At 40.8% G+C, this 27518-nt stretch overlaps 1 protein-coding gene across 1 annotated transcript in view; it reads right to left on the bottom strand.

The window, feature by feature from the left end:
* btbd19 (BTB domain containing 19) overlaps nt 1-27518 on the bottom strand; it is a 112839-nt gene that overhangs the window by 83156 nt on the left and 2165 nt on the right. The window contains exons 2-3 of the mRNA XM_033028741.1: nt 16445-16670; nt 7615-7668 (exon numbers count right to left, since the gene is read on the bottom strand). Of these exons, the coding sequence (XP_032884632.1) occupies nt 7615-7668; nt 16445-16670 (280 nt within the window). The remainder of the gene's footprint in view (nt 1-7614; nt 7669-16444; nt 16671-27518) is intronic.

Raw genomic sequence — 27518 nt, forward strand, 5'->3', positions numbered from 1 at the left:
CACCATATCAATTCCCCACTTGATTTTATACATCTGTATAAATTCACCCCTTAGCCTCTTGCACTCCAAGGAATAAAGTGCTAACTTGCACAATCTCTCCCAATAGCTCAGGACCTCAAGTCCTGACAATATTCTGATAAATCTTCTCTGCACTCTTTCTAGCTTACTAACACGAGAGAGCAAAGACCAGAAACAAAGTAAAATATAAAAATGTTTTAAACAAAGCAAAAATCTGCACAAAAATGTGAAAATATCACAATGAACATCTCAAAACAGGGAGAAAATATTTGATCACTGTAAAGATTCAACAGCAAGATGAATAGTCAAGTCAAGAGTGTTTATTGTCATGTGTCCCAGATAGGACAATGAAATTCTTGCTTGCTGCAGCACAACAGAATATTGTAGGTATAAATACAGAACAGATCAGTGTGTCTATATACAGTACCATAGACCAGATATATACACACAAACAAAAGACAATAGACAATAGGTGCAGGAGTAGGCAATTCGGCCCTTCGAGCCAGCACCTCCATTCAATGTGATCATGGCTGATCATCAGGGCTGCCAACTCTCATGCAATGAGCGTGAGACTCACGCATTTGACAAAATTCTCACGCTCTCACGCTGATGACAGAAGTTCTCACGCTCAAAAAAAGTTTTTTTAAATATATAAATATATAAATAAAGTCACACTCCTCCACACTCACCAATGAGAATAGTTTTCTGTCGACGGGTTTCCCGTAAAGAACGAGCAACTTGATTGGCTTAAGCCCATCGCACACTATTTAAAATGGCAATGCAGACAAAAATGCTGGAGAAACTCAGCGGGTGAGGCAGCATCTATGTCTGAGTTTGACCCTTCTTCAGAACAGAATAGGTGATGTTTCGGGTTGAGACCTTCAGACTGAAGAGGTTGAAAAGCAGCCATAAAACACAATGACTGGAGATATGTGTCAGAAATCAGAATCATGTGTTCACCTTTATTGACGTCACACCATAATAAATATATTACGGAAATTTTTTTTTAATGGGGTGGCACGGTAATGCCCCATCACTGTTCTGCACAAATAAATCAATCAACCTTACCCTTTGATTATAGAACAAGACAAAAATAATGCCACACATTCAACCGTATATGGTTCAATTAAATTAAGATATATATGTAAAACATATAAATGGAAACAGGCCCTTCGGCCCACCAAGTCCACACCGACCAGCAATCTACCATATACCAGTTGTATCCTATGTGCCAGGGACAATTTACAGAAGCCAATTAACGTACAAACCTGCACTTCTTTCGGATGTGGGAGAAACCGGAATGTCCAGAGAAAACCATGTGGTCATAAGGAGAATGTACAAATACTGTACAGACAGCACCCGTAGTCAGGATCAAATCTGGGTCTGTGGTGCTGCAAGGCAGCAACTCTACCTCTGCGCCACCGTGGAGATTGTTTGTGTCCTCCTTAGTGAAGGCGGATCCAAAGTACGTTCAACTCATCTGCCATTTCATTTTCCCATAATAAATTCGCCCTTTTCAGTCTTCAAAGGACCCAATTTTGGTCTTAGCTAATTTTTTCCTCTTCACATACCTCAATAAGCTTTTATTATTCTCCTTTATATTCTTGGCTAGCTTACCTTCGTATCTCATAATTTCTCCCCGTATTGCCTTTTTAGTTATCTTCTGTTGCTCCTTAAAAGTTACCCAATCCTCTGGCTTCCCGCTCATCTTTGCTATGTTATACTTCTCTTTTATTTTTATACTGTCCCTGACTTCCCTTGTCAGCCACAGTCACCCCTTTCTCCCCTTGGAATCTTTCTTCCTCTTTGAAGGTAGAATTCTGAAAAGTTAAAAGATGTAGAAAAAAAGTATTCATCATCTTCCTTCCCAAAGGTGGTTAGTTGTACACATGTAACATACATTTGTTTGTGATTTGCCTGTGTTAGATTAACTTTGGTCAACAGTAAGATTGTGGCACTAAGTCAAGACACTTTGTAATCATGCCCCATTCATACTATAGAGATGCTTTCAGTACAATATAGAGATGTGGATGTTGAACTGGTCAAGGTCCTATGTTTCAGATATGAAAAGCTCGACTCCGTCTCACGTTGTCTGGTGGAGCCAGAAAGTGGATAAACTTAGTACAACATTTCAGGGTATTACAGGAAGCACAGTGGTGTAGGTGGTAGAGTTGCTGCCTCATAGCATCAGAGAACCAGGTGCAGTCTGTGGGAAGTTTCAGCACCAGAATGACCCCAGGTGCTGTCTGTGTGGAGCTTGCACATTCTCCCTGTGACTATGTAGGTTTCCTCCAGATGCTGTGGTTACCTCCCACATCCAAGGATGTGCAGGTTTGTGGCCTCCGTAAATTGCCCTCGTGCGTAAGACTGGATGAGAAGGTGGGATATCATAGATCTAGTGAGAAAGGGTGATTTGTGGTCGGTGGGCCAAAGGGCCTTTTTCCAAGCTGCATCTCTAAACTAATTTTGTCAGCTAATAACACCAAATGCAGACTACTGTATATGGTCAAATACATTAACGTTGGTCTGACCACACGGCACGAAAATTGTCTCTTATATATATATGCCCACTTTTCAAAGGTACTTTGTTGGTTCTGGATAAGAAAGATATTCAGTCAAAGCAAGCATTTTTTCTTTCATCTGTGAACAACTGCATTGAGGACCAGTGAAGGTAATCCAATTAATCCAAACTCTTCAAAAGCACCAAAGGTACAAGGTTCAAGAGAGTAAATAGGAAGCATATCCATGAAGTGAAGGCACACACTCACAAATAACCATTCTGGAAACATGAAAGTTTAACCTTTTGACTCCTTGCTTTGATCTTAGTCACATCAGTAAATGTGTAATGGTGACTTATCCGTGGAAACCCAGCTGTTTCCAATTGTGAAATGAATGATCACTTCAGAAATCCTCTCATGTTTGTGATGAAATATCCTGTCTAGCTCTGCATTAATAAATATTCCCCACAAAAAAAACCATTAGATCACACTGCCCCTGGGCATCACCAAGTTCATTTAACCCTGCATAATTTCCTGATTATTTTTCCAAATTAACTTGTCCTTTTGCCCACAATGAACAAGTTAATGTTTTGGCATTAATCCATTCCACTCTACTGGCAAAAGTACGAAAATACTTTTAATTTATAATAATCAGAGAGGTAAATGAGTAAAAAGATTACTTCCTCAGTAACATGAAAACATTTGAAAGAGATATGTATGTGAAACGTATCTATGACATTTTCATCCACATTACACACTGTGTGTGGGATTCCGAGATCTGCAATGTGGATTGGCCATGCAACTGTAGTTCAGCACAGGAAGACCAAAATCTGGGAAATGACAAACAGGATTTGAATCATGTTTCGTTACTGCTGTGGCAGCAATATTTTCCACGGGTAGCGCCCGCAATAGCTGCCTCGCCAACAGTCTGTCTCGTCCTTTCCTTCTTTGTTGTTTTACAGTATGTCTTAAATGTATGTTTTAGTGTTCTTTAGCTTGTTTTATGTGGGGGGGGGGGTGGGGGGAAACTTTTTTTAATCTCTTACCTCAACGGAGATGTGATTTTTTTTTCCCGTATTGTATCTCCGTCCGCACTGCAGTCTAACATCATGGAACTGGCGACCTCTTGCTGGAGATCGACTTTGGGAGCTCCAACAGCCGGAGCCTGCGGACTTAATATCGCGGAGCTCGCGGTCCCCGGCTAGAGACCAACTTCGGGAGCTCCAAGCCACAGGAGCTTCGACCGCCCCGATCGCAGGAGCTTCAATCTCCCCAACGTGGGAGCTTCAATTGCCCCGATGCGGAGGCTTCTATCGCCAGCTGTGGGAGCATCGATCGCCCCGACTACGGATGGTTAGACTGCTCTGACCGCGGGAGAAAAGGAGGGCAGAAGATTAGACTTTATTTCCTTCCATCACAGTGAGGAATGTGGGGAATCCGCTGTGGTGGATGTTTATGTTAATTTTAAGTAGTTGTGTGTCTTGTTGCTTTTTTTAGTATGGCTGTATGGTAAATCGAGTTTTGCTGTACCATAATTGGTACACGTGACAATAAAAGACCTTTGAACCTTTATAGTGCAGCAAGTATCAATCTTTCATTCCTGGTTACTATTGTCCAATAATCAGCAATTTTATATATTCTAGGATTAATTTTATTGATTGTATGTCATTGTCACCTTCCCCTCAGCTAACAATCAACCATTCTACATGTCCTTATCATTGTCTATCTTCAGTGTAAACCAGCATCTGCAGTTCCTTCCTGCAAAGTTCTTCCAACACTTTACTTCAGATTCCAGCATCCGAAGTCTCTCGTGTCTCCTCCGACCTTCCTCTTCTAGCAACTCCTCTTCTGCTTATTCTCAGTCTTGTTTCACCCCCAAACAAAATGTCAATGAGCACCTGGAACAAATGGTCCATGCAAGAGCTTTAAAGTCAAGATAGATGCCTGCAATACCAGATCTGTAACCTCACATAGACAGACGTCAGCAACTTAAAATAACTCCTTGAAGAAATGTAACAGCGCTACAGTAATATTTATCAGCTAGTCAATATGCAATTCATAATTGCTTTAGATATGATGGGCAAGTAGATGCTTCCTACTACTGAGCATAAATAAGAGGGGCTTTAGCTGGCATCTGGAATTGGCACCAAATATGCATGTGCTAACATCCTTCAAAATAATTTGGCCAGTGTAACTCATATCATACCGTTTTGGATACTAGAGCAGCATCAACCATACCTGCATCACTCAAATAGCAGGAGCCAAATTTTGTGGTCAAATTGTAAAACCTGCCACTGTTTATATTTCTAAATGTAGCCGAATGTCAGATATTTTATATAATGTAATGAAAACTTATTCAGATTACATATTGGAAATTTGTGCAAAGATGAAAATTGTTCTCAGAACAGACATTGTGAGGTTTTTTTTTGTCGGCCTCTATGCAAAATTTCTGCCTAACCTCTTAAATGCCAATAACAATTATTATTGGTTAATTTTCACAGTAGGAATTACATTGGAGGGATTTTCAAGCCTTTTGTTTGTCACACCTTCTTACAGACTCCTCTTAATATCAAGAACCTCACATTATTCTTCAATATTTAGAATGCACATTTCACAGAGATTTAAGTTTGTGTCTGAGACTGACCAACACAAGGGGAGTTTTGCAATTTGACAGAGTGTAACGATGTTGAGAAGAACACATCATAATGTCTTGCACATTATATTGACCAGTTGCAGAACTTTGTACAGATTTTCAATTCTTTCTTACTTCGAAAAGATCAGGAATTAGAAGTGGATTCTAAACCTGCATGGAGGAATTTTTCCTGTGATTTAGCTGTCCAAAAAACATGTGTGACTGGAAAGCAAACAGGCTCCATCTTAAAACATATTAAGTTAGCTGCTGGTACACAAAATTGCTGGGGAAACTCAGCGGGACACAAAAGTTAGCTGCTGTTAGCCGAATCTGACACTTTGATGTGACAGGTAGACACAAAATGCTGGAGTAACTCAGTGGGACAGGCAGCATCTCTGGAGAGAAGGAATGGGTGACGTTTCAGGTCGAGACTCTTCTTCAGACTTATGTCAGGGGAGTCACTTTGATGCGACAACTGAGGTCAATGCCTCCTGAGTTTGGACGGTTAGTGGCATGAACTGGGTTGGAGCTTGGTGGGTGTTAACACAGGCATGGATGACATGAGCTTCTAACTGCAATCTACAAGCTGAGTTGGAAATGCACGTTTGTGCAATGTGATCAAACTTAATTGTCTGCAAAGCCCTTTCTTCTTAGAAACCCCACAGAGATGATCAGAGTCCAATACAAAGAATAGTCACTCAGATAAAAGTTGAAGGTTGACCAGTACAGGCAGATGTGTATCTAGCAAATGGCCAATGTCCCTGTGCAAGGGTTAAAGGAAAACGGGACGAGTAAATCATTAATAATGAAATTGTAAGAAAATTAATTAAATTGTTCATGTAGTACAGAGTTGAAAAAGTAAAGACAGAATGCAGCTGATTATTTATAGGAACCGTGTTGGTCACAATTTTTGAAAGCAAGTAAAATTTATTTCAGAGATACATTGTTAAAGCTCTTGAACTTATTTAACGTATGATTAATGCACGCATTTAATGGTGTATTCGTGTAATCAAAGATGAAACATAGTCAAAGATGAAACATACTTCCTAGTAGAGCGAAACAGAGTTAGTGTTGCAGGTCTATGATCTTTTATTAGACTGTCATCAGCCTGAAGAGGCTTTGTTTCTTTCTCCACAAATAGTGACTTATCCTTATTTCACATTTACAGTATTGGGCATTTATTGTTTTTCAAATATTTTTATTTTTAGGTGAGAAATTGGTCTGAATCATATCATGGTGAATGGGTTTTCACATAAAGCATGACTTTGTTCTATGACTCACTTTCACAAGGACAAAAAGACATTTAGACACAAGCTAATCTACAAATTGCCTGACCCTGTCCATACCTTTCCATTTTCTCTTCTTCCACTATTATCCTGCTTGCTTTTAAATTACATTAAATTTGTCCAACAGGAAAACATTCCACTCCATTTCTCATGCCCCCAATTATAATCTTGAGTCTATCCCTTACAAAACTAGTGGAAACAGTCAATTTTAGTTTAGTTTAGAGATACAGCACGGAAACAGGCCCTTCGGCCCACCGAGTCCGCACCGACCATCGATCCCCGCACATTAACACAAGACTACACGCACTACACACACTAGGGACAATTGTTTTTACACCTATACCAAGTATACAAACCCAAGCTAATTAACCTACAAACCTGTATGTCTTTGAAATGTGGGAGAAAACCGAAGATCTTGGAGAAAACCCACGCGGTCACACAGAGAACGTACAAACTCCGGACAGCCAGCTCCCGTAGTCAGGATCGAACCCGGGTCTCTGGCGCTGTAAGGCAGCAACTCTACCACTGCGCCGACCCCCATACCAGTCATTCGTTATTAATATTACAAAATGGCACAAATTTAAATAACCTTATAAGATTTCTCTTAATCTCCATTCCATTAAAGACGTACAGATTAAAACAAGTGACAAAGTGAAACCTAAATAAAGAAAAGTCCCCCCTTCACATCACTGAAATATTGCAGGAGAAATGGTCCTGTACCTAACTTAATTTATGGTGTTCAATTTATGCTTCATTTATCATTTATGCTTCTAATGCCTAATTCAAATTAAACTTGTTGGTGCTCATTCTTTAATGCATTGAGTCAATGCACTTATTCAAAAGATAGATATTGAATAGACATGAAGATATTTATTCAGTAATGCATATTTAAAATGGGAGGATACACAAACAAAAGAAGAATGTTGAAGCTTATGTACAGATACAGGACTGTAAAATAATCAGAGTAGTTTCTTCCTCCAACCCTGTAAGCTCAAATTTCATAGGCATTTATGAATCATAAAGTGGGTAGCATTTTGTAACTCGGAAGTTGTATTATGCAAGAATTTATGAATCACTGCCCATCCCAATAACTTCTGTTGTACTTTGCTCCAACATCCGATTTCTACTTATCTACTGCAGTAAACTACTTTATCTAGGTGTTAGTTGTAGGAAGTCTTACCTTCTGAAGATCATCCAGCCCATATTCCACTGCGGATGTCAACACATCCAGAGCCTGCAAATGTTAAACAAAATCAAAAGAATATTGTAAACAAATTGATAGAAATCACTGTTTTCATTCTTTAATTGCAATGTAATGTTGAAGGAAGAATAATGTAGTTGTTCCGTGATACATGCCACGATTTGAACACTATCATGCAATGAACTATCAAAAATGATTATTTTGGAAGATATTCATTCCACATAACTTCAAAAAAGTAATCAGGACATACCAGACACTGGCTTTTTTTACTCAGATCACAGTGCCTCTGGTAACGCATTGAATGTACTAAACAAAAAAACCCAGAACATATGGAAAAAAAATTATAAAGCATTAGTACTTCTCATTGCTGTGCAACTTTGACTGGAAAGATGAATGTGACTTCCTGTCACTTCCAATACTCGGTTGATACACTACTGTGGTACTGAGGGTCTGCTGCAACGGCAGAGATACCATCTTTGGATGAGAGGTTAAACCAAGATCCCACATCAGATGGTGGTCAGAGGGCCAGAGGGTGGTGAATCTGTGGAATTCCTTGCCCCAGAAGGCTGTGGAGGCCAAGTCAATGGATATTTTTAAGGCAGAGATACTGTAGATAGATTCTTGATTAGTGTGGGTGTCAGAGGTTATGGGGAGAAGGCAGGACAATGGGGTGAGGAGGGAGAGATAGATCAGCCATGATTGAATGATGGAGTAGACTTGATGGGCTAAATGGCCTAATTCTGTTCCTTATAACCTTATGACCATGTACACTCTCAAAAAAAGCATAGAACAGAAAATAGGTGCAGGAGTAGGCCATTCGGCCATTTGAGCCAGCACCGCCATTCAATATGATCATGGCTGATCATCCAAAATCAGTACCCCGTTCCTGCTTTCTCCCCATATCCCTTAATTCCGTTAGCTCTAAGAGCTCTATCTAACTGCTTCTTGAATACATCCCATGAGCTGGCCTCCACTGCCTTCTGTGGCAGAGAATTCCACAGATTCACAACTCTCGGGGTGAAAACGTTTTTCCTCATCTCAGTCCTAAATGGCCTACCATTTGTTCTTAAACTGTGACTCCTGGTTCCTTGGCCCCCAACATCGGGACCATTTTTCCTGCATTTAGCCTGTCCAATCCCTTATGAATTTTATATGTTTCTATAAGATCCCCTCTCATCTTTCTAAATTCTAGTGAATATAAGCCCAGTCGGTCCATTCTTTCATCATGTGAGTCCCGCCATCCTGGGAATTAACCTGGTGAACCTACACTGCACTCCCTCAATAGCATGAACGTCCTTCCTCAAATTAGGAGACCAAAACTACACACAATACTCCAGGTGTGGCCTCACTAGGGCACTGCACAACTGCAGTAAGACCTCCTTGCTCCTTTTCTCAAGAGTCAAGAGAGTTTTATTGTCATGTGTCCCAGTTAGGACAATGAAACTCTTGCTTGCTGCAGAACAACAGAATATGTAAACATAATACAGAACAGGAGATAAAAGTTCAGTGTATCTATATACCATAGACCATATATATACACAATAAATAAACAGATTAAGTTCAATAGTAATAGTAGAATATTATAATCCTCTCGCTATGAAGGCCAACATGCCACTAGCTTTCGTCACTGCCTGCTGTACCTGCATGCTTACTTCAGTGATTGGTGTACAAGGACACCCAGATATCGTTGCACCTCATCTTTTCCTGATCTGACACCATCCAGATAATAATCTGCCTTTTTGTTCTTGCCACCAAAGTGGATAACCTCACATTTATTCACATTATACGGAATCTGCAATGCATCTGCCCACACATCCAATCTATCCAAGTCACCCTGCAGCCTCATAGCATCCTCCGTGCAGCTCACACTGCCACCCAGCTTTGTGTTTTCCATAAACATGGGGATTTTACATTTAATTCCTTCATCTAAATCGTTAATATATATTGTAAATAACTGGCGTCCCAGCACTGAACCTTGCGGCACCCCACTAGTCACTGCCTGCTATTCTGAAAAGGACTGGTTAATTCCTACTCTTTGCTTCCTGTCTGCCACCAGTTTGCTATCCATGTTAATACCCTACCCCAATACCACGTGCTCTAATTTTGCACACCAATCTCTTGTGTGGGATCTTGTCAAAGGATCTTTGAAAGTCCAGATACACCACATCCACTGGCTCTCCCTTATCCATACTATTCGCTACAACCTCAAAAAATTCCAGAAGATTAGTCAAGTTTGATTTCCCCTTCATAAATCCATGCTGACTTTGATCGATCCTGTCACTGCTTTCCAAATGTGTTGCTATTTTATCTTTAGTAGACAAAAATGCTGGAGAAACTCAGCGGGTGACGCAGCATCTATGGAGCGAAGGAAATAGGCGAAGTTTCGGGTGGAGACCCTTCTTCAGACTGATAAAGATAAAAGTTATTTTATCTTTAATGTTCAAAAACAGAGAAGATCGCATGGCACTATTTTTTAAGATAAGCAGGCAAGTTATCCCATAAGTCCAGTCTAGTATTTCTCCCTCAACCAATATTATGGAAATTTATATCTGATCATTATTGCATTACCATTTCTAAAAGTCTACTGAGTGCAAATTGTTCCACATTTCATAGAACATAGAACAGTACACCACAATGTTTCAGCCAAACATGGTGCCAAGTTAATCTGATCTCATCTGCTTGTACATGATCCATATTCCTCTATTCACTGCACTGCCATGTGCCTATCTAAATACCCTTTAACCCCCACTATCGCATCTTCCTCCACCGCCACCCCCAATATATATTCCAGTCCCTCACCTCCCTCTGTATTAAGAAACTTGCCCTGCACATCTCCATTAAACTTTCCCCTTCTCATCTTATATCTATGCCCTTCAGTGCTGGAGATTTCCACCCTGGGAAAAGGGTTCTGACTGTCCACCCTATCTATGCCTCTCATCATTTTATATACTTCTTTCAAGTCTTCCCCTCATCCTCTGATGTTCCAGAGAAACCAATCCAAGTCTATCCAACCTTTACCTGAAGCTGAAACCCTCTAATCATTCAGGCAACATTCAGCTAAACCTACTTTGCACCCTCTTCTTTCCTGTAATGAAGTGACCAAAACTGTATACAATACTCCAATTTAATTTCATTAATGACTACTCTTCAAAAGTACATCATGAATTCCAAAGTGCCATCTCCAGGTCATTATTTTCTTTTTTTAATAGCACTTTGATATCCCTCTATATCAAATGCCTTAATGCAAATATGATTGGCTATTTCAAATCAATAATTATCCCATTGCAACAGCTCACTTGCTTTTTTTTTCATTTAGCTCTTCAGTTTTAGTAACTAATAAGATGCATGTTAAGATTCTATTTTTTAAAATTATTTGTATATTGAACAATAATTTTCTTCTCTTCCTGGCATGATAACAGATTTCAAAAAGATAATTATAAGAATCTAGCTCCCCAGAGACTGACCAAAGAGCATTTAGTTGAACACGCAATTCTGAAGGGCACGCAAGTCTCTGGTAGGAAATAAAATGTCACACCCAATTTCTATCCCTTAACCCATTTACTTCTCCCTTTAAAGGATGTAAATGTTGGGCGACAATTATTTTGGACCTCAAAGTCAAGGCCCTGATGATAAACATCCTCAGCCAATGTCCAAACTTACATGTGAAGAAAGCCCACGCTAGGCTCCACCGAATGAAACTACATGCCAGTGTGACTCATTAAGAGGGGGAGAGTATTAGCAAGGCAAATTTTAATCACGGTTCAAGTCTTAATCAATGGAACAAGTAGTAGTGTGTTTGTGTACCGACTGTTTTGTTCTGGCAAACTGGCTCCTCAGACAAAAATGACATCCCCTGTTCCTTGTATATAAAGAGACTCCAATTTCTCAGCTTCGTTCCTGTTCAATGCTATGTGTGGGCAGTCATTATCATCTCAAATTTAACTGAGAGATTTCTGGCAAGGAATAATATTATGTTCCATTGAAAGTCATTTTTAGTGAGCAACAAGCAGCAAGCAACAAGCAACAAATCAAGTTGCGACATGAGTTCACCACAATCAGTGAAAACATTTCGGTTTTCAATTCATCATTGTAGATTTTAGTGCGGGCAAGTCTAAAGTATTTTAAAATGAACTCTTGGTTGGAAACAGGAATATGAAAAAAAGTCATTAAAAAAGGAACAGCAGATGCTGCTTTATACCAAAGATAAGACATAAAATGATGGAGTAAGTCTGTGGGTCAGGCAGCATCCCTATAGAAAAATGAGTAAGTGACATTTCGGATCGGTCCCATTTTTATGAAAACAAGTTCTGTGTTTCAAGGTGGCTGGAGAATGAGATGGGAAGAAAAATCAAGCGTAAAGGATCATTGGGGAAAATATAGATTAACTGCAATCCAACTGAAAAAAATATATGAATTTTGGTTTAAAAAATCACAGTTTTTAAAGAACTGCCAAAAAACAAAGCACCTAAGGAAATGCTTTTGGTAAGTTCACAGAATAAAACAAACTGATCTTTACTGGTGCAATTTTAACATGCAGAACATTCTCGAAGGTGGTGCTGAACTACAGACAGACTATCTTTGATATTATTTGCTGGGGCCAGGAGCAAGAACATTCCTCCAGCTCTCAAAACTAAAATCTGGACAGTTGCTTCCAAAGTTCTTCCTTTTGTCTGTCTCCAACCCCACTGTGATTACAGCCCTTTACGCCACCAGACTCAAGGGGCTATCCCACTTGGGCGACCTAATTGGCGAGTTTAGAATAATTTGAAAAAATGACATGTTGAAGACCTCCTTCGACTATGTAGAAGACTTCCTTCGACTATGTAGAAGACTTCCTTCGACTATGTTGAAGACCAGCTTCGACTAGCTACGACGATCCACGACTAACTTCGGGAAAATTGGGCATCGAATAATTTTTACATAGCGACATTTTTTTGACTCGAGGGCATTTTTTAACATATTGAAAAATACACTGCGACCTAGCTGAGACCTCGAGTACGCGGAGACCACTCTCGAGCATGAAGGAGAGTTACGAAGACCACCTATGACTTCGTGTCAACCATGCTTCGAGTATGAGTCGAGGCAAACTCGCCAGAACTCGCGGATTAGGTCGCACAAGTGGGACATGCCCTTCAGGAACAGCTTCTCCCCTCTGTAATCAGGCTTCTGAACGGTCCTTCCATAAGCTTGGATGCTGTCCTATTCACCTATCTACTGCATGATGGATATTGGACTCAGTCTAAGGAACTGATGTGCTACAATGCTGAGATTGAATTTGGCACTCTGTATCTTCCCCTTTACTCTATCCATTGTACTTGAGTTTGACTTAATTAAACTTATGTAGAGTATATCTGACCTGTTTGGATAGCATGGAAAGCAAACATTTTCTCTGTCTCTCGGTACGATTGCCCATTTGTTTTGGGGCTGGATGAACATTCTTGCACCAGGCCCCAGCAAATAATGCCTCTCATAGAAACATAGAAAATAGGTGCAGGAGTAGGCCATTCGGCCCTTCGAGCCTGCACCGCCATTCAATATGATCATGGCTGATCATCCAACTCAGTATCCTGTACCTGCCTTCTCTCAATACCCCCTGATCCCTTTAGCCACAAGGGCCACATCTAACTCCCTCTTAAATATAGCCAATGAACTGGCCTCAACTACCTTCTGCGGGAGAGAATTCCAGAGATTCACCACTCTCTGTGTGAAAAAAGTTTTCCTCATCTCGGTCCTAAAAGATTTCCCCCTTATCCTTAAACTGTGACCCCTTGTTCTGGACTTCCCCAACATCGGGAACAATCTTCCTGCATCTAGCCTGTCCAACCACTTAAGAATTTTGTAAGTTTCTATAAGATCCCCCCTCAATCTTCTAAATTCTAGCGAGTACAAACCGAGTCTATCCAGTCTTTCCTCATATGAAAGTCCTGACATCCCAGGAATCAGTCTGGTGAACCTTCTCTGCACTCCCTCTATGGCAAGAATGTCTTTCCTCAGATTAGGAGACCAAAACTGTACGCAATACTCCAGGTGTGATCTCACCAAGACTCTGTACAACTGCAGTAGAACCTCCCTGCTCCTATACTCAAATCCTTTTGCTATGAATGCTAACATACCATTCGCCTTCTTCACTGCCTGCTGCACCTGCATGCCTACTTTTAATGGCTGGTGTACCATGACACCCAGGTCTCGTTGCATCTCCCCCTTTCCTAATCGGCCACCATTCAGATAATAATCTACTTTCCTGTTTTTGCCACCAAAGTGGATAACCTCACATTTATCCACATTATACTGCATCTGCCATGCATTTGCCCACTCGCCCAGCCTATCCAAGTCACCTTGCAGCCTCCTAGCATCCTCCTCACAGCTAACACTGCCCCCCAGCTTTGTGTCATCCGCAAACTTGGAGATGTTGCATTCAATTCCCTCGTCCAAATCATTAATATATATCGTAAATAGCTGGGGTCCCAGAACTGAGCCTTGCGGTACCCCACTAGTCACTGCCTGCCATTGTGAAAAGGACCCGTTTACTCCTACTCTTTGCTTCCTGTCTGCCAGCCAGTTCTCTATCCACATCACTACTGAACCCCCAATACCGTGTGCCTTAAGTTTGTATACTAATCTCTTATGTGGGACCTTGTCGAAAGCCTTCTGAAAGTCCAGACATAACACATCCACTGGTTCTCCCTTATCCACTCTACTAGTTACATCCTCGAAAAATTCTATAAGATTCGTCAGACATAATTTACCCTTCATAAATCCATGCTGACTTTGTCCAATGATTTCACCACTTTCCAAATGTGCTGCTATCCCATCTTTAATAACTGATTCTAGCAGTTTCCCCACTACCGACGTTAGACTAACTGGTCTGTAATTCCCCGTTTTCTCTCTCCCTCCCTTTTTAAAAAGTGGTGTTACATTAGCTACCCTCCAATCCTCAGGAACTACTCCAGAATCTAAAGAGTTTTGAAAAATTATCACTAATGCATCCACTATTTCTGGGGCTACTTCCTTAAGTACTCTGGGAAGCAGCCTATCTGGCCCTGGGGATTTATCGGCCTTTAATCCATTCAATTTAGCTAACACCACTTCCCGGCTAACCTGGATTTCACTCAGTTCCTCCATCTCATTTGACCCCTGGTCCCCTGCTATATCCGGCAGATTATTTATGTCTTCCTTAGTGAAGACAGAACCAAAGTAGTTATTCAATTGGTCTGCCATGTCCTTGTTCCCCATGATCAATTCACCCGTTTCTGACTGCAAGGGACCTACATTTGTTTTAACTAATCTTTTTCTCTTCACATATCTATAAAAGCTTTTGCAGTCAGTTTTTATGTTCCCTGCCAGTTTTCTTTCATAATCTATTTTCCCTTTCCTAATTAAGCCCTTTGTCCTCCTCTGCTGGTCTCTGAATTTCTCCCAGTCCTTTGGTAGGCTGTTTTTTCTGGCTAATTTGTACATTTCATCTTTTGTTTTGATACTATCCCTGATTTCCCTTGTTATCCACGGATGCACTACCTTCCCTGATTCTTTTTTTTTTGCCAAACTGGGATGAACAATTGTTGCAGTTCATCCATGCAGTCTTTAAATGCCTTCCATTGCATATCCACCGTCAACCCATTAAGAATCAATCGCCAGTCTATCTTGGCCAATTCACGTCTCATACCCTCAAAGTTACCTTTCTTTAAGTTCAGGACCCTCGTTTCTGAATTAACGATGTCACTCTCCATCCTAATGAAGAACTCAACCATATTATGGTCACTCTTGCCCAAGGGGCCATGCACAACAAGACTGCTAACTAACCCTTCCTCATTACTCAATACCCAGTCTAGAATAGCCTGCTCTCTCTTTGGTTCCTCTACATGTTGGTTTAGAAAACTATCCCGCATACATTCCAAGAAATCCTCTTCCTCAGCACCCTTGCCAATTTGATTCACCCAATCTATATGTAGATTGAAGTCACCCATTATAACTGTTTTACCTTTGTTGCACGCATTTCTAATTTCCTGTTTGATGCCATCCCCAACTCCACTACTACTGGAGTAGTAGTAGTGGAGTTGGGGAGTTAGGTGGCCTGTACACAACTCCTACTAGCGTTTTCTGCTCCTTAGTGTTTCGCAGCTCTACCCATATCGATTCCACATCCTCAAAGCTAATGTCCTTCTTTTCTATTGTGTTAATCTGCTCTCTAACCAGCAACGCTACCCCAACTCCTTTCCCTTTCTTTCTATCCCTCCTGAATATTGAATATCCCTGGAAGTTCAGCTCCCAGCCTTGGTCACCCTGGAGCCATGTCTCCGTGATCCCAACTATATCATAGTCATTAATAGCTATCTGCACATTCAGCTCATCCACCTTATTAAGAATGCTCCTTGCATTGAGACACAAAGCCTTCAGGCTTGTTTTTACAACACTCTTACCCCTTATACTATTATGCTGAAAAGTGGCCCTTTTTGATTTTTGCCCTGGATTTGCCGGCCTGCCACTTTTACTTTTCACCTTGCTACCTATTGCTTCTACCCTCATTTTACACCCCTCTGTCTCTACGCTCACACATTTAAGAAACCCTTTCCCTTTAACTCCATCCTCCACTATCCCATTCGACACCCCACCCGCCTTATTCATCAATACACTATCTCTCCTATAAAACCATGATCTCAACCCAAAGTCAGTGAGCAGCATCAGATGGACTTCGGTTACCGTCAATATTCAGGCTCTATTTGAAAAAGGCAAAGGTAATGTTAAATCCCTGCCTTTCATTTGGAAATCAGGTTGAAAGGTACCCATTAAAACAAAAAAGGCCAGTGCTCACCATTTTGCTGCTCAGCATCACACAGTTTGTGTACAGAAACTCAATCACAGCCAGAAAGATATCTGGCTGCACATCTGAAAGAACAAATGGTATGTCAACGCCTTTTGCATCACATGACAGAGGTTGTTGGGCGAACATGGCATTAAACGCCTCACAGCGATAGGCTAAGATGCAGCGGTGAGCATATACCACTCTCTTCTCCTTTCCCACAATGAATTTTACATCACTGGTTAAAAGAAACACAGGGGAAAAAAAACAAATTAGCCACAATTCAGACTCATAATTACAGAAATAACAAACTGCATTTATAAAGCATCTTCAACTCTTACAAAACGACCTAACCAGCTTCAGAGGAGTGTCACAAAGCAATATTTGGCAGCAAGCCATACAAGAGAAATTAGAGCAGAAACCAAAAAATATTGGTTGAAGAGATAGGTTTGATGAACGTTTTAGAGGGAAAAAAAGAAATGAAAAGGTTTAGAGTGAAAATTTCAGAGCCAGAGAGTCTTAGAAGCTGAAAGCATGAATCTGAATCACGCAACAATAAAATCCTGGAGGAAGAACAAATCCTGGACCACATGCCTCAGAAATGAATAGAACAAAGAAAGAATTGTGCAGAATAAATGTAGAATTTCCCCAAATTATACAATACCACAATTGCCAATCTTGAGATCTAAATATTACATAGATCACAGTGCATTTTTCAAACGTATTATTATATTTTATGACGCTACGTTTATTAAAGAAATTTAGAAGAGAATTACAATTAATGGGCCAAACTTCTTTTTACATGCAAGGCAGAAAAATATCACTGGGTGGGAAAAACAACATTGTTTCCCATATACTCTCCCTATTAGGTTGGCTGTTGAGTTAACACAAGTTATAAAATATTTCATTCTTCATACACGAGTCCTCCCACAGACGAGTGTGGGAAATATTACAACCAAGCCAATTCCCGGCCAAACATAAAGTGTTCTTCCAAGTACAAGCACAGATTAAATTAAACAATAGATGTGGACTTTTCTCCCTCTAACCTAGGTACACTGAGTTTAACATGTGTAGGAAAGAACTGCAGATGCTAAGAGACCCAAAACGTCACCCATTCCTTCTATCCAGAGATGCTGCCTGTCCTGCTTCGTTACTCCAGCTTTTTGTGTCTACACTGAGTTTAATCAAGGTTTCAAGGTCAGTTTATTGTCACATGTACCAATTAAGATACAGTGAAATTCGAATTACCATACACCCATACTAAAGGATTTTTTAAAAAGCAACAAGAGATACAACTACATAAAAGTTAACATAAACATCTACCACAGCGGATTCCCCACGTTCCTCACTGTGATGGAAGGCAATAAAGTTCAATCTCCTTCCTCTTTTATTCTCCCGCAGCTGGCGTTCGAAGCCCCCTCGCCGGGGTGATCGAAGCCCCCAGGTCAGGGCGATTGAAGCTCATGTTTCAGGGCGATCAAAGCTCCTGCAGCTTGGAGTTCCCGAAGTCGGTTTCTAACCAGAGACCGTGAGCTCCGCAATGTTAAAGTCCGCCGGCACCCACGGTTGGAGCCCCAAAGTCGATCCCTAACAGGGATCGCAACAGGGATCTGTGATGTTAAGTCTGCAGGCTTCCGCGGTGGAGTTCTCTAAGTCGCTCTCCAGCAAAGGCCGGCAACTCTTCAATGTTAGGCCGCAGTGCGAACGGCAATACGATACGGAAAGAAATCACATCTCCGTCGAGGTAAGAGATTAGAAAAAGTTTCCCCCAACTCCACCCCCACCCCCCACATAAGCTAAAGAACACTAAAAACATACATTTCACGCATACAAAACAAACAACAAAGAAGGAAGGGACAGACAGACTGTTGGCGAGGCAGCCATTGCTGGTGCCATCTAGTGTTAATCTTATATCTTACTATCATTGTAGCTGATAGTAAAGAGAGTGTCCTTAAAAGGCTTCACTCCCTAGCCAGCTAATCCCTGGCAGTTCCACTCTGTGTTCAAATGTGGCATTTCACAATACATTTCTGAACCCAAAATAACTTCCACACATCCTGCTAATTGGCAGGGATCTTAAGGATGGAGATTGAACTGGAAAAAAAATGTCTTTGGTAACATTGTTATTAACAAATACAAAACACATAGTGAGGCCTAGTGCAAATTGGAGGAACAGCACCTCATATTTTGCTTGGGCAGCTTACACCCCAGCGGTATGAACATTGACTTCTCTAACTTCAAGTAACCATTGCTTTCCCTCTTATCCATCCCCTCCACCTTCCCAGTTCTCCACTTACTGTCTCCAACTACATTTTAATTCTGTTTGCTTTGTTGCTACCTTCTCCCAACTAACAATGATCTATGTGTAGGAAAAAACTGCAGATGCTGGTTTAAACTGAAGATAGACACAAAAAACTGGAGTAACTCAGCGCGACAGACAGCATCTCTGGAGAGAAGGAATGGGTGATGTTTCAGGTCGAGACCCTTCTTCACATAATCTATTCTATATTTTAGGATCTCATTCACACTGTGTTTTTGATTTTCTGTTTTTGGATTGAATTCTGTTTTTAATTTGTGTCTCTGTGATGTCCTTTTTACTTGTTCTATTCCGATTATATGTTTTTATTCCGATTACTATGTAAGGTGTCCTTGAGATGTCTGAAAGGCGCCCATTAAATAAAATTTATTATTATTATTATTATTATTCTCTTTGTCCTGTTTTCACACCTTGCATAACCTTAGCTATACACTTCCTCATCTATGTACCTCCCAATCCCCTGACATCAGTATGAAGAAGGGGCATGACCCATTCCTTCTCTCCAGAGATGTCTTTGTGTCTATCTTCGATTTAAACCAGCATCTGCAGTTTCTTCCTACACAAACACATAAAATATATTTAACAAGTTGTTGGCTACTTCTCCTTGTGTCACTTTTTTTCTGATAATGTAATGTTCTGGTTATGCTGTTGCAAGATGCCTTGAGATAATTAACTGCTTGAACTTGTTGTCAGTGAACCCCATAGCTTTCCTTGTATTCTTGTTTTGGGATCTGGGCATCATTGACGTGGGCATTCATTACCAATCGTATGTTCTTGAACCAATCAAATTCTTTCTATTACCACAATGCTGTTGGGCAGGAATTTGGACTGAGCAACAACGAAGGAACGGCAATCCATCTATAAATCAGAATAATGTACAATTTGGAAAGGAGCCAACGTCAAACCCATGCACCTGTTTCTCTTCTCTATTTTGATGGCACAGCTGCCGTGTTAGGGAGGTTTACTGGCACACTGTCATTTCTTGAATGTTGTTGTTGCTTCACTCATTCCAGCAAGTGAAGATTATCCCAACATACCCCTGCCGTGTGTCTTGTAGACTGTGGATAGGTTGTAGGGTGTCATGCGGTGAGTCACTCACCATTGGATGCCCAGCCTCTGACCGATCATTGCAGACTGAGTATTGCTAAGACTGATCCAATTGAGTTTCCAGTCAACGATGACCTCCATAAATTGATGATAGGATCCAAGGTGATGGTAATGCCTTTGCACGTAAAATTGAAAACTATGCTTTCTCTTAACAGAGACAGTCAGTGACTGGCACTTTGGTAGCATCAATGATTCCTGACATTTAAACAATAATTGCCGAAATGGTGACTAGGGTTTACTGCAAGCAGTCTTCATCTAATTTAATTGCTGAGGAGTTGAGAATGCAATTAAACGTTGTGAAAACTCACTTGTGATATTATGATGGAAGGAAGGGCTTATATGTTACAACTAAGGACATTTCCCTGAGGAACCTCTGCATTTAGAATAAATGCAGAGGCTCCTCGGGGAAATGTCCTTAGCTCCTATCACTGATCTCCAAAAACCAAACAAACAATCAGATCAATTAAACAAACAGATCTTCGGTTAATCGGGAAATTGTTCAACATAATGAATTTGAGCCTCTAAACAATCTCCCGAGAAATTTCTACTTTAGTTTAAAAAAACATAGAAATGTAGAAAAATAGGTGCAGAAGTAGGCCATTCGGCTCTTCGAGCCAGCACCGCCATTCAATATGATCATGGCCGATCATCTAAAATAGTAGTCATGCCTACTCTGTTCTGTTGTGCTGAAGCAAAGCAAGAATGTCATTGTCCTATCAGGGACACATGACAATAAACCCTCTTGAATCTTGAATCTTGAAAATCAGTACCCCATTCCTGCTTTTTCCCCATATCTCTTCATTCCTTCATCCCTTAGAGCTAAATCTAACTCTCTCGTGAAAACATCCAGTGAATTGGCCTTCACTGCTTTCTGTGGCAGAGAATTCCACAGATTCACTACTCTCTGGGTAAAAAGGTTTTTCCTCATCGCAATCCTAAATGTCCTACTCCTTATTCTTAAACTGTGACCCCTGGTTATGGACTCCCCGAACATCAGGAACATTTTTCCTGCGTCTACCCTGTCCAATCCTTTAAGAGTTTTCTATATTTCTACAAGAATCCCTCTCATCCTTCTAAATTCCAGTGAATACAAGCTCAGTCGACCCATTCTATCATCATGTCAGTCCCGCAATCCGGGAATTAACCTGATGAACCTACGCCGCACTCCCTCATTAGCAATAATGTCCTTCCTCAAATTAGGAGACCAAAATTGCACACAATACTACAGGTGCGATCTCACCAGGGCTCTGTACAACTGCAGTTTAGACAAGTGTAAATGTTTGAGTGAAGTGACAAAATGTACAACCCCTTCCCACCCAAATAATCAACTTCTAAGTTATTAAATGTTTAGTTTAGCTTATTATTATCACATGTCCAGTCACAGTAACAGCATAGTGTTTGTGCTACTCGCTGCATTGATGCAACTTATCTCTATCAGAGTATTCAGGACAAAGTTTCCTGCAAATTTAGGTATCATTGAGGATGAGATTCAAGGCTATTTCTGGACACTATTTTGCCTAAATTAAGAGTTTAATGCTCTTCCAAACAAATTACTCAAAATTTACGCTGGGTAATATCACAGATATTTGATTGATTTATTTGGTAAAGCATTGTATCACAACAAATATAGGAAAGGTCGAGAGATGTCGAATCTTGTCCCGTTGGGCTATCTGAGCAGCCTCAGGGACAGATGTGGTTGAGTCACATCAGCTTGCTTTTACTTACAAGATTCATATGAGAGTTTGCTGTTTGATCACGCAGTATCAAGGAAACTAAAAGAAGTTTAAATTTATACCGGAGAATATGACAGGGTCTCCCAAGTGTAGTTCCCAACAAGGCAACAGCTGGGAATGAAGGATATAAAAGTTCCAAGAGCAATTGGCTTATGGTGACAAAACCATGAAATATGATTACTGTAAGCTGAGATGTGACACTAATAGAATTCTGAATCAAATTTGGATGACGTGTTCCAGTTTCAATCTTGGGGTCTTTCCATTCCCTTCGGGTTTTCCCAAGTCCATAAAATTGCTTTCCTCCTTACTGCGTTTGTGTCCAGAACTTCCTGCCGGAGTTCTATTGTGGTTGATGATGAACGCATCACATTAAATGATAGGCTACATTACTGGAAATTATTGAGAAACAAAATGTAGTTAACTAACCAGGAAATATTGACGCCAGGAAATAATTCCCAAGTGAGGAAAGTTTATCCGGATATTTTCCTTCTGACAGAAATATGTCACTTCTACAGTGATGGGCATTCCAACGTTTATTGAATTTGATGTTGTCAGATAGTAATCACGTTATCAATGAAAATCCCCTCAAACACCACAGGCAATCAACTTGAAACTCAAGGGTGTTATTACAATCTACACATTCAATCCTTACTTGATGCCTTGTGCAGATGGTTATAGCATGTTGCCCAGACTATCATCAGCATATGCAGATATCTGATCCTGTCTCTCACTCAGCCATGTCACAATCAACCCAACTTATTTTTTGATGACGTTCATTGACAGAGCATAACACAGTTTTTGATTGGAAACTATTTCACAATATATCACATGGAAATCTAATTTTCAATCTTGCTTAATGTTTGCCAAATGTTCATCAGTAATTTTCTTTGTTTTGTTCAGTCCAGTTTAGTTTAGAGATACAGCAAGAAAACAGGCCCTTTAGACCACCAAATCCACGCCGACCATTGATCACTCGTTCACACTAGTTCGATGTCATCCCACCTTCCCACATGCTAACATTAGAGCACTTTACAGAGACCAATTGACCAACACACCGCACATCTTAGGGATGTGGGAGAAAACCAGGCCACCCAGAGGAAACCCAAGCGGTCACAGGGAGCACTTGCAAACTCAACCTAGACAAACCTGAGGTCAGGCTCAAATCTGGGTCACTGGTGCTGTGAGACATCAGCTCTACCAGCTGTGCCACTGTTTTTATAATGTAAAACATTAAAACAAATAGTGAGCCAGGAAAGAACAGCATATTATTTTTTCAGTAAATTCCTCCTTTCCAGCCATCTGATTCAATTCAATTAGGACCTATGAAATATATCACTTTTCTCACCAGTGGGATGACCAGGTACATTTAATATTTTAAGGCAATTAAAAGCAAAGTTTCTATAGCGGAGCAAGATAGACCACTTCTTCTAAATGCAATGGGCTGACGTGTAGTACGCAACGGAGCGGAACGTGGGCCTTTTTTTCATCCATTTCAGTACCCGACCCGACTCGCAGTGCAATCAACGTTGCGGGGGAAAGGTTTGTGTTAATAAATTGTAATTCTGAAAATGAGGAGAAGATTTTTACCAAATAACTTTTATTTTTACGAGAATGTTTCAGTAACCGGCTTCCGTCTCCGCTATGGGATCTTTGGTGCGGAGACGGAAGCCGGTTACGGAAATGGGGCCAAGAATTACCCATGAATCTGCCCATGACCGTACTATGTCTTTTTCGTCAAGTGATCTATCTTGCTTGCTATAGGATCTTTGATTAAAAGTGACGACATCATAATTAGGATTCTTACAATATTCTTATTTTTCTGACAACTCAGACTGTAAATGTACATATTGTCACTCTCTCTATATTGCATTATAATATTCAGGTGTGGTTTATTTCTAAAAAAAACTATCATATCCTATGTTAATCCTATGTTAATCATTGAAGGTGGCACCATTAACTATCAGCAACATAGATTTGCCAGCTGTATCTTATTAAAAAATATTAAAACGAATGAATTGTTGTGCCAGGAATTCATTTTGTTCCAATCTGCTAATAGAACTTGCACTGGGAGCTTTTTTGAATGCAAAATTTACGTAATCAATCAGTAAATTGGGCAATTATATTCATTAGCAGGATATTTTGCAATGGTGAAAAAAGACATTTCTAACAATTGGCCAGAGAACTATTTTCACGGCATTTAAGGCTGACAGTTCCGTGTTGCATTGAATGAGTTCAGCACTTTTGGAGCTGTTATCTATCATACCTAATGTTAAACATATGCCAAACATAAGTAAACTAAGGACAATAAAATAACCAGGGAAAGGATAGGACCCATTATAGACAAAAGTGGCAATCTGTGTCTCGAGCTGAACAATGTAGACATGTTCTTAAATGGATACCTCATCTGTAGTCTGTATGGAAAAGGAATTGTGGTGCAGAATTTACGGAAGGGGAGGATCATGGAATTCTGGAGCATATTGCCATTGAAAGGGATGTGTTAAGATGTCTGAGCTGACTTAAAAGTGGACAAATCTCCAGACCTTAATGAAATGGAGGCAAATGGGGAGATTGCTAGAATCTTGACAAATTTTCAATTTCAGTTTGAAGAAGGGTCTCGACCCAAAACGTCACCCAATCCTTCTCTCCAGAGATGCAGCTTGTCCCGCTGAATTACTCCAGCATTTTGTGTCTATCTACAAATTTTCATTTATTTTCTAGCCTCAGATAAAATGCTAGCTGACTGGAATACCTTTGTTCAAAGTGGCAACAGGGGTAAAGCAAATTATTATAGTCCAGGAAAACTAATATCAGTGGTAGGGATGTAATTGGAAAAAAAATCAGATGGACAACATTAAGCTGCACTTGAAGTAGGGACTAATCTGCAATAATTCAATGTGGCTCTGTTAAAAGAGAGATCCTGTCTGAATAATTTGATTGAATTTATTTGACCTGGTGAGTAAATGTATCAATAAAGATACTCTTTATACTTCAATAAGGAGTTAACCAGGCTCCCCATGGAAGACTGGCCCAGGGCAACTAGGCAAATTGGATCTGAAATTGGCTTCATTATAAGAGGTGATGATTGAAGGTTGTTTTACAATTGGATGCCTGTCACCAGTGGGTGTACCGCAGCAATCACTGCTGGGAACCTTGCTATACGTAACATTCTGGTGGCAAGTGTAGGAGGATTGTGTGTTTGCAGTTGACACACAGACTGGTGGAAGTATTGATGGTGAAAAGGAATGTCTTTGTTACAGTGCAGCACTACTCAATTGGGCAGATAGGCAGAGAAATGCCAGGTGGATTTAATTCCTGAAAAATATGGGGTGATGCATTTTGGTCAGACACAAAAGGCTAGAACATAAACAATGAAAAGCAGAAACCTAAGGAGTATATACAAACAGTTGGAACATAGTGCAAGGATGCCTGAAGCAGAGGTAAATAAGGCGGTTACGAATGCATAAGAGTTAGTTGCCTCATAGAATATGAGGAAATAGATTACGAAACAACTATTTAGGCCGCAACTCGAGTACTGTCTGCAGGTCTGGTCTCCACATTACAGGAAAGATGTGATTGCACTTCAGTGGTTGCAAAGGAGACTTGCCAGAATGGAGTACTTCAGCTGTGAGGAGAAACTTGATAGACTGAGTTTGTTTTCTTTGGAGTGAAGAAGACTCAGATTTGAAGTATACAAAATTATCAGGGAGATGGTTGGAGTAGATAATGAGAAATGTTTCCCTTTACTAGAAATGCTATCAGAAAAATTGCATAGATTCAAGGTTAAAAGCATACGAGATTTGGTTAAAAGCATACGAGATTTGGTAGAAATTTGAGGAAGGATTTATTCGCCGCAAGGCAGGTTGAAATTTGGATTGCACTGGAGATGGTGGAAGCAGATACATTACATTTAAGAAGTATCTACATGAGCATTTGAAACACTGTGGTACAGTAGGTTATGTGCCTAGCACTGGGAAATGGGATTAATTAGATAGGTACGAAGGCATGGTAGGCTGATGGGCCAGTTTCCATGCGCAATAACTCTGTAGACCATGCCTGCTCTTTTAGATGAATGTAATGGGCTGTCCACATGTCTGACAACAGATCCCCAAGACAAGCATTCTGCTCTGCTTTCTATCACAGCATGTTTCCTTGAATCCTAGAGTTGTGCAGCACAGACCCACCATGTCAATGCCAACCATTGTACCTAACCATTTCCTTATACCCGCATTTGGTCCATGACCTCCGACATCAAAATGATTCCTTGCCGAGAAAATGCTTGTTGGATTTCTCAAAATATAATTAGAAAAAGGTATCTCCTTGCACCTCCTCCAACCTCATTTACTGCATCCGTTGTTCAAGATGTGGACTCGTATACATCGGCAAGACCAAATGTAGACTAGGCGATCGTTTCGCTGAACACCTTCGCTCAATCTGCCTGAACCTGCCTAGTCTCCCGGTTGCTAAACACTTTAATTCTCCTTCCCATTCCCTCACAGACCTTTCTGTCCTGGTTCTTCTCCATTACCAGATTGAGGCTAAATGCAAATTGAAGAAACAGCATCTCATATTTCACTTGGGCAGCTTACAGCCCAGTGGTATCAATTTTGATATCTCTAACTTCAAGTAACCCCGGCATTCCCTCGCTCTCTATCCCTCCCCTACCCAAGTCACACTAGCCTCTCGTTTTCACCAACAAACAGCTAACAATGGCCTGTTTCCTTTATCATCATTACTGTTTTGCATGTCTTTCATTCTTTGTTCTTTATCTCTCTACATCATCGCCTAGCCCTGGTTGAAATTTACGTAATTCATTCATTCATCATCGTTGAAAACATTAGCACGCAGTGGTGCTGGTTGCCAACGGGAACGGTGACGGACGCACCACACATCTCTGTCCTCCATTTCCTGCAGACCTCCGCCACTGAAAGTATAGGATTTTGGTGTGTGTGCTTTATCACCATTCCTGACAATGCAATGTACGACAGTGATCGCAACTTCTACTGAAGTGTGGATGGCCGTTGGCTCACTAGAAACTCATCTGCCCTTTGCAGGTCTTGTTTTTGATCCTGCTGGCGGTCCACAGCCCCCTCCTCACCTGGCAAACCAGGTGGGGGAGACGGTTTAGTCACCGACTATCCGAGCAAGGAGCAGGTAGCTTGGGATTACATGGTAACCGTGGCGGGGAAACTCGTCCTTAAATATGAGTCATCATTAAATACAGGAGAGGTGCCAGAAGACTGGAAGGTGGCAAATGTTGTACTTCTTTTCAAGAAGGGCTGCAGGGAAAATGCTGGGAACTTTAGGCCGGTGAGCTTAACATCTGTAGTTGGTAAGTTACTGGAGAATATTCTGAGGGATAAGATATACAGGCATTTGGATGAGCAAGGGCTGATTAAGGATAGTCAGCATGGTTTTGTGCATGGGAGATCGTGACCAAAAAGGGTGTTGAGGGCAGAGCTGTAGATATTGTGTACATGGACTTCAGTAAGCCGTTCGACAAGGTTCCGCATGGTAGGTTGCTCTGGAAGGTTAGATCGCATGGGATCTAAGGAGAGATAGCTGAATGGATAGCAAATTGGCTCCATGGAAAAAAGCAGGCGGTAATGCAGGAAGGTTGCTTCTCAGACTAGATGCCTGTGACGTGGTGTGCCTCAGGGTTTGGTGCTGGGCCCATTACTATTTGTCATCTACATCAATGATTTGGATGAGAACATACTGGGCAAGATTAGCAAGTTTGCTAATGATACAAAAGTTAATGGTTTTGCAGATAGTGACAATGGTTGTGAACGATTGCAGCAGGATCTGGATCGATTGGCCAGGTGAGTGTGTGAGAAGTGTGAGCATTTTGGGACGTCAAACAAGGGCAGGACCTACACAGTAAATGGTGGGCCTCTGGGTAGCAAGGGCAGGACTACACAGTAAATGGTAG

Source organism: Amblyraja radiata, chromosome 10 (assembly GCF_010909765.2).
Source record: "Amblyraja radiata isolate CabotCenter1 chromosome 10, sAmbRad1.1.pri, whole genome shotgun sequence".
NCBI classification, from domain to species: Eukaryota; Metazoa; Chordata; class Chondrichthyes; order Rajiformes; family Rajidae; genus Amblyraja; species Amblyraja radiata.